Source organism: Telmatherina bonti, assembly GCF_933228915.1.
Source record: "Telmatherina bonti genome assembly, chromosome: 19".
NCBI classification, from domain to species: Eukaryota; Metazoa; Chordata; class Actinopteri; order Atheriniformes; family Telmatherinidae; genus Telmatherina; species Telmatherina bonti.
Window position 1 is genome coordinate 19,248,265 of NC_136617.1, and position 9,050 is coordinate 19,257,314.

At 38.6% G+C, this 9,050-nt stretch overlaps 1 protein-coding gene across 1 annotated transcript; it reads left to right on the plus strand.

The window, feature by feature from the left end:
• Positions 1-2,119: 2,119 nt before the first annotated feature.
• rpl30 (ribosomal protein L30) lies at positions 2,120-5,929 on the plus strand. The gene is made up of 5 exons (XM_079258879.1): positions 2,120-2,182; positions 2,297-2,345; positions 2,788-2,933; positions 4,951-5,081; positions 5,838-5,929. Exons 2-5 carry the CDS (start codon positions 2,325-2,327, stop codon positions 5,888-5,890), a joined length of 351 nt encoding a protein of 116 aa, XP_079115005.1. The 5' UTR covers positions 2,120-2,182; positions 2,297-2,324; the 3' UTR covers positions 5,891-5,929.
• Positions 5,930-9,050: the final 3,121 nt, after the last annotated feature.

Genomic DNA, 9,050 nt, shown 5'->3' on the forward strand with positions numbered 1-9,050 from the left:
TTTGTTTCTAGTTATACAAGTTACTATTGTGAATTTAGCTTTTTCTTCAATGGAGGAGTATGAATAAATTTGAGGATGACTGTGTATATTCACGGCTCAAAAAAAATAAAGGAAACACTAAAGTAATACATGAATCTGAATGAATGCAATATTTTTTAAATACTTTGATCTTTCCATAGTTGAATTTGCTGACAAAACAAAAATGATCAATGAAAATCAAATGTATCAACCCCTGGAGGACTGGATTTGGAGTAATACTCAAAATGAAAGTGGAAAAACACACTACAGGCTGATCCAACTTTGATGAAATGTCCTTTAAACAAGTCAAAATGAGGCTCAGTGTGTGTGGCCTCCGTGTGCCTGTATGGCCTCCCTACAGCGTCTGGGCATGCTTCTTATCAGGTGGCGGATATTCTCCTGAGGGATCTCCTCCCAGAACTGGACTAAAGCATCCGCCAACTCCTGGACAGTCTGTGGTGCAACTTGGCGTTGGTGGACGGAGCGAGACATGATGTCCCAGATGTGCTCAATTGGATTCAGGTCTGGGGAACGAGCGGGTCAGTCCATAACATCAATGCCTCCGTGTTACAGGAACACACTGGACAAACTCTAGCCACATGAGGTCTAGCATTGTCTTGGATTAGGAGCCACTTAGGACCAACTGCAACAGCATATGGGGTCACAAGGGGTCTCACAAGGGGTCTGAGGATATCATCTCGGTACCTAATGTCAGGCTACCTCTGGCGAGCACATGGAGGGCTGTGCAGCCCTCCAAAGAAATACCACCCCACACCATTACTGACCCACTGACAAACCGGTCATGCTGGAGGATGTTGCAGGCAGCAGAACATTCTCCACGGCGTCTCCAGACTCTGTCACATCTGTCACATGTGCTCAGTGTGAACTTGCTTTCTCTGTGAAGAGAACAGGGCACCAGTGGTGAATTTGCCAATCTTGGTGTTTGCTGGCAAATGCCAAACATCCTGCATGGTGTTGGGCTATAAGCACAACCCCCACCTTCTTGCCACAGCTCACATTGATGTGCCATCCTGGATGAGCTGCACTACCTGAGCCACTTGTGTGGGTTGTAGACTCTGCCTCCTGCTATGATTAGAGTGAAAGCACCGTCAGGATTAAAAAGTGACCAAAACATCAGCCAGAAAGCATCGGAACTGAGAAGTGGTCTGTGGTCACCACCTGCAGAACCACTACTTTATTGGGTCTTGCTAATTGCCTGTAATTTCCACCTGTTGTCTATTCCATGTGCACAACAGCATGTGGAATTGATTGTCAGTCAGTGTTGCTTCCTCAGTGGGCAGTTCAATTTCACAGAAGTGGGGTTGACTTGGAGTTACATTGTGTTGTTTAAGTGTTCCCTTTATTTTTTTTAAGCAGTGTATATCTATGTATACATATATCTTTATATTCTATTCTACTTTGGTTGTTCACTGTTGGTCTTGCTCCCTTGCTGATGATGACAGCATATGTAAGAGAATAAGATTATTTTTTTCTTTTTGTTCTATAGTCAAACTTCATAGCCCTCTTGTTTCTTTCTTCTTCTTCTTTTGTTTTTTTAGCTATAAGTGGATGTGAGGTGACTTCAGTCAGCAGCTAAACAATAATAATTCATAAATGTATTCAAGTGCTTTATGTCTACTTTAAGGTGGACAAAATTTGAAAGTTGAGATGCCTTGCCATTTAAAAAAAAAAAAAACAACAAAACAAAACAAAAAAAAAATCACCAATTTGGGGGGTCTGGAAAAAGGGTGTTCTGGCTTTTTTTTTTTTTTTTTTTTTTGCTAATAACGTAAACCTGTAAGATTTTTTTGTACAGCTAAAGTCAAGGCACAGAATTCCCGATCGAGAAGACAGTTCTGACTTTGTGGGGATGGATTAGAAATGCGGGCGGATTCAGACGCCGAAATTTGACTGATACGAGAAAATATGATCGCAAACGCAAAGTAATAGTAATGTGTGTGCCTCGTTGCTTCCATCATAGGTACCCAAAGACATCATATATACGTATACATCATAATGTATATATGATGTCTATGATAGGCACCCATAATAAAGTGACGACATTGTGCGCACTAACAATTTTGCGCACACTCACCGGAACATCCCAGCGCAATGCACCCTGGAACTTCCTTTCTCTCCGAGGCCTTATTGTAGTTAAAGCAGAGTAAGACGAGCTCCGAGTTTTCTATCGAAAAGTCATCATTTTATTGACATTTTGTCATTCTGTCAGAATTAAGAGGTTAACTGTACTCCTCTTGTTCCTCGTTTTTCCCTTTAGGTTGGCCTGTCCGGAATAAACAGCAAAGATGGTGGCTGCAAAGAAAACGGTGAGCGGCATTAGCCTAGCCTGAGACGCACACGCCGCTTTGCTCGTTCACGTGGAGACGAGCCTGCTAGCAGTGCTTGCTAACAAGCGATGTCGTTTTCCACCAGAACTGTACTTTTACTTGTCAGGCACAGATTTACATTGACTTAGTGCTGCCTGCCTTTTAAATGCTTACACGTGCTATTGTCTATATATCATATTTTTAGTTTGTTACATTAACGTTGGCTAAACTATTGATCTGGAAAACCTTGTTAACCAACTATAAGCGAATCCTTTTTTTAAAAAAAAAAACAAAAAAAAAAACAGTTCTTAAAACGTCGAAATGCTTTTCACCAGTAGGTTATACTTAAAAGAAGTGCTCCCCTTCTTGCCAACTTCTGAAAGGTTTGTATAATTTGTATGACGCCCTTAATTTTGTTGCTGATGTGGATTCTGTCCTCCAGAAAAAGTCCATGGAGTCCATTAACTCTCGTCTCCAGCTGGTGATGAAGAGTGGAAAGTACGTCCTGGGCTACAAGCAGTCCCAGAAGATGATCCGTCAAGGAAAAGCCAAGCTTGTCATCTTGGCCAACAACTGCCCTGCTCTTAGGTAGCGACATATCATAGTTGATCTTTGCATTATCATATCTGAAATGAGATTTATTCATTTTAAACGTACTTTGCAATAGATGGTAAGTTTCGCAGTAAATAGTCATGTCAGTTTATAAGGATTTGTAACATGTAACAGGATTTGACATTTGACAATTAGATGGACCAGATGCTGAGAACAAATACATGTCTATCACTTGGTCAGACAAGCTATTTAATTGGCTAACAACTGCACCGTTGTCATGAAACATTGAACTACTCCCCAACTTTCTACTTCATTCTAAGTAAAGCTAAGCAAATGACCCAAAATTCAATTTGGCAATGGAGGACAGGGATGCTGAAAATGAATAAGGAGCAAGACCTTTAACGCCTGATAGCGGCACCTTTTAAATTCTCACTTAAGCAAGACAAGTTTATTAGTATAGTAAATTTCATGTACAAAACAATTTAAAGTGCTTCACATTTACAAAAGAATCAAAACCATTACAGATGTTGTAATGAGAAGTTGGCACAAATAGCAAAAATTACAACAATTATTAACATAAATAGTTACCAAAATCTGTGGGAGGGGGGGTGTTAAAATTTGATGTGCAGTTTTAATGCACAAGTGCATGAGAAAAATTCTTAACCTGGATTTAGAAGTTTCTACATGTGGTGAGTTTAAAGATGGAGTAAGTAATCTTGCTTGGAGACTTCTTTTTTTTTTGGGTTACTCTGGGGGAAGTGTTTTCTCGTCCTGATAGTAGTCTATTCTTTTTGTAATCATAAACAATAAGAAATATAGTTAGACCCCCTCAGTTTTCTGTAAATTTGTATAAAATAAAAAAAAAATCATACTAGGAGCAAAACCAGAGGGCGAGGAGCCAAGACAGGGTGCCACTTTAAAATCTTGCTAGCTCTCCAATGTTATCTACCCCAGCTTTAATCTTCCTTTGTCCACTTGTTTGCAGCAAAGCGGCTAAATGCTGCATCTCCATGTTTAGTCTGGACTCTGGTCTGGAATAGTTGACCAGAGTCTTTGGATGTAAGAGCTCTGCTTATTGTAATGGAACTCATTACATTACATACAGTAGAAATATATCTCCATTGTCTCAATTAGCACAAATGCGCACACACACAAAAAAAAGGGAACATTAAATTACAAGCCTGGTTTATACTCAGTGTCTGTGTAAGGATGGCGTCACCACTGTATGCTTTTTCAGTCTGCAAAGGCTTGACACACACATCTTCCAGGCCTGATGTGCACCCCCTAAAGTAGATCCCTTGCAATTGGCGAGTTTGATTATTTGTTTCAGGATTTCTGTAGTTTTTTGCTGAGTTTATGCGATTAACAAGATAAACTGAAACACAGTGCTACAACGCTATGCTGAGCTTCACAAGCTTTATTGTACCCTCTGTATAAATCCAGCTTCAGGTTTCAAGTTGTGATTTTCTTATCTCTTTTTTTTTTTTTTCCTTTCTTTTTTTACATTTAAAACTCAAAGCCTAAATTGGCCATGTTTACATAGTCTTAATTTTTTAAATTCAGAATGAAACATTAAATCCACTTTACAAAGCTTAAAAATACATTATAACAACTTTATTTAAATAAGACTAATTAAAAATGACCATTAGGAATTAAACTTAAGTCAGAAATGGCTAGTTTATTTTGATTCTAAATCCAAACCATAATCTGACCCATAATTGACAATTAAATTTGCTATGTTCTATTAAGTGGTTGAAATTTAGTTCTACAAATTTTATAGCATGCTTTCCAAAGTGCATTAAGTCACACATAGTAAAGAGACTAGACTCATTAACAGTCTAAAATAATAGTCTCTGTGCAAAGATATGAATTACAAAATGGCAATGCACTGAAAATGTGGGTAGTAACAGTTTGCACATGCAGAACATCACCAGGCACAAGATGCACAGGGAAAACGAAGCCTATTTTTCCATTCCTTCTGGGATTTTCCACATTTGCATTGAGTAAGCAAATGTTCTGATTCAGACTTTGCCCTTTTCCCTTCCCTGTTCAGGAAATCTGAGATCGAGTACTACGCCATGCTGGCCAAGACTGGTGTCCATCACTACAGTGGAAACAACATTGAGCTTGGCACAGCCTGTGGCAAGTACTACAGGGTGTGCACACTGGCGATCATTGACCCCGGTGAGTATCCAGATCCCTTCATACTGAATAACCTGAATTTGGAAGCAAATTCTGAATTTGAAAAAGATCTTTGTTACAATTAATGAATGTGTCAGATTTGTTACACTGCTGATTGATAAAATTGATCCACAGACATGATGAAGGGCGGCAGTGAATGCTGCACACACAGATCACCAAGCCACATTCGGAATAATTAATCAAGGGATATGCATTTCTAACTTGTGGTTAGAAACGAGGGATTGTCATGGTTTTTTCTGTGGTCAAGTGGTTTGGACAGTTGTTTTCTATGACCAAGATGTGGCATCCAGATGTAAGTGTAGATAAAATAGTAACATAGTTATTGCAAAGTGAGAACATCAACACAAACACGGTTAGCTATACCACAGATATGCCTTAATTTACCTAAGGAGAGTATGATAGATGGTGCTTTCAGTAAAGGTTGGCAGCAGTGTGACGGTGCTTTTCTTTTGGTTTTCTCTGCGAATTATTGCGCCTGTTGGATCTGTTAACCGAAGTGGTCCAGTTCAGGACTAGTGGTTCGCTAGATGAAAGCCAGCTGGACACTTTCTTAAACTGCCAGTACTCTGACCAGTTCATGAATGCTCCGCTGGTTACATTTATCCTGGTGCTGTCAACTTTTATGCTTGGACTGGTAGAAATGTACCTCTCAGATGTTACAGCTGCATGTCTGTTTCATTGTATGAGATAGTCCTAAATTTTCTGACTTAGCTAATTCTCTTTTTTTTTTTTCCTCAGGTGATTCTGACATCATCAGGAGCATGCCAGATCAGCAGCAGCAGGCTCAGTAGAGCTTCTCCCATATTGTTATAAATAAAGTGGACACAACAGTTCTGTATTCTATTCTTTTTTATTATTTTATTCAATATATCCAGCTGTTCGTTGTGAACAAATCTAAGGAAACTTGCAGCACCCTTTTGTTTTTCATGTGCAATAAGGGATTTTCTTGTCTCAGCCCATAAGTTAACAGTATTATACCAGATAGTCTTTGAAAAACAGATGTCAAATTCAGTAGTATCCTACTCACTGAACTCTTGTAACAAAGTATAACAAGTGGATTATCACTTGCAGTCTAAACCATCAGGATCTGACTGATGTCTAAATTATGCATCTGTGGATCTTTGAGATTTATTTGTTCCCAACACTTACATAACCTCTGGGATGACCCATGTGCTGTGCAAAATGCAGCACAGTGGCTGTAATTGAGAAAGGACAGTGTCAAGAGGTATCAAAGACTGCGGAGTGATGAGCAGCTATTATGTTGACATATCTGTTCTTGTACTCTGATCAGCTTCTGAATTTAAAAAAAAAAAAAGTTGACAAATTAAAAAAAAAAAAAAAAAACCTCTTGTGGGGTAAAAAAACAAAACAAAAAAAACCCTATAAAAGTTGTGTTTAGCATATCTGACCTCCTAGATCTTCAGCAATGTTGAAAATCTTTAGACTGGACACTCAGATGGTTTATCCAACAATATTTTAATATTTTCTCCGCCTTCAAGATCAACTGTTCATAATTTCAGTCAGCAGAAATAAGTCATAAATCAGCAGGGATGTCACAAGCCAACAGTGCTTTTGTGGCACAATATAATGGATATGTTTTGGCTGTGTGCGTTTAAGGGGGCATAGTTTACTATACATGGCTGAAAGGCAGAGCTGCATAGCTAAATGACATGGATGTAACCATAGAGGGGTATAATGGGAAGATAAATTTTCCCTTAAAGCTATTTTTTCTTTTAAATATGTATTTTTTACTATTCTTTCTGGCTTAACATTTCAGTAGAAATCACAGTGCAAGCACCAATCTGCTCTGCTGCAGCTGCTCAGCCAGCTGGTAGTGCTGAGGGGCAATCTGGCTGCATATGATGGACACTAGCAGATAAAATCCTCCCAACTCCGTGGACATCAAACTGACAGAGCCTTGAGTTGGAAGAAAAGTTTTAGTGATTAAAAGAAAAAAAATCTTTGCTTTTGCTCATAATTTAGCAGACAATCCTGATGAACACTTACATGTTTAAAAGCTTCTCAAAATCTGCTTGAGGGTCCCGTGTGGAGTCATTTAGCAGCCAAACCAACTCTTAACTCCATCATCCGCTCAGCAGTTTGGCCCAGTTTTTCCACTGGTTGCATCCCTAAGCTGTTTCTGAATTCCCAATTAATAGAATGAAATCATCTCCGCTGAACTGATTTCACGTGCAGCAGAAGCCTGGATCGAAACGAGGACAATATCTGAAGAGGCTGCGTAATCAGATTGGAATTAAGTGTGAACAATCTGATCCATAAATAGACAAATGGCTCGTAGAGCACTTAGCTGATGCTGGAACAGCCTGTGGCAGGTTTGTTTTACAATTAGTTAAAATTTGCAGAATAGAAATAAAAAAAAGTAATGATTTCATGCTTTGTAATGTAACATCAAATAATGAGTGGTTCTTTCTACTTTACAGTATCTAGGTCACATTTATTGACAGATCTTTACTAAACAGCCTTCTGGCTCTTGAGTCCTCTATTAAAATCTCATATTCAGATGCTGATGACATTGTACAACCCTGTTTCTGCTTCTGACAAGCATTTTAGTGAGAGGAGACAGAATGTGACCCACTTTCTTCCTGCTGACAGAAAGTAGGTGAGTGCACCCGTCTGGTATCCTACTGCAGGACCCAGAGTAATGCCAGCCTCCATTTAGATGCAGGAGGCTAAATCCTTGTGTTTCTGCCTGTTTTAATCCATGTCATTTGAAAGGGCACCAGACAGGCAACCATTTTTCTGATTTTTTTTTTTTTTTTAACTAGTTCAGACATGTTATATATGCTTGTTTTTCTTCCTGGAGAATGCAAGGAAAACTCCAGATGTTTTCACTGACTCAAACGCTTCTCGGCATTGAATGCATCGTCACCCCTCAGTACTCATATTTAGCCAATGATGCATTTTATTTTTGTTGAGTGGTGTTTTCCACAAAACCTCTTCTACCACAAAAAAACTAAGGACACACTGTAATTTAAGCAGGAAGCCGGTTTCACTCGGCTCTAATAACCAGATAAATCAATTTGAGGAAGATGTAAAGCAGTCATTTTTCAATTTTGAAAGATTTTGTTAACCGGTCAACAATGTTGAAGAAATAAAGTAAAATCTTATCCATGTATTCATAAAAACTATTTCAGTTAATACACTGACATGAAAAAAAGGGGGACATTATGTAAGAAAACTTTGATTTCTATGTCATGATTAAAATCTGGACCATTCCACAGATTACAGATATTGCCATTTAGCAAGATAACGTAGCAAGCCTCCGGTGTTACATAAACCCTCCAACCCCACTAAAGAAAAACATTAGACATACATTATGTAATTTGACTTTCAAATAAACAAGTAGATTTAAGGCTTTTCACTTATTTTCAGTGCTTCCTTGTTTAAACATTTTGAACTGGTAACTCTGGATGACAATACAGAGCTGTCGAACAAACCCATTTTCTCTATAAATAAATCCAGAACATGCTTTGTTAATTTACCTTTTTATTGTTATTCTGCATTGAACACATGAGCTCATGGAGATCCAACAACAGGAAAGAGCGAGAGAACAGTCATGACATGATAAATGAAGGGAGACGTCAGCCTTACACTACTTCAGATACAGGGCAAACCTAAAATTCCTAAACCAAGTGTATATGTGTCAGCTTTGCAGCCATCACAAACTAAAAATACTGATTTATGTCATGTTTTATATGCTTATATGGTTCGGGCAAGGGTAGCTGTTTATATTAGAGCCATCTAGCTACTGTATAGTATAGTAAAGGTGAACAATAACACATACACAACAGTATTCAGTTAGCTCGCTCAGACTTTAAAGTGCATTTTCATTTTTTGAGTTTGGTTGGATTTGGAGAAGCAGTGGACATAATTCACAGGGATAATGACAACGGGGCCAACAAATGGCTACGTTATTAACTACAGGATTAG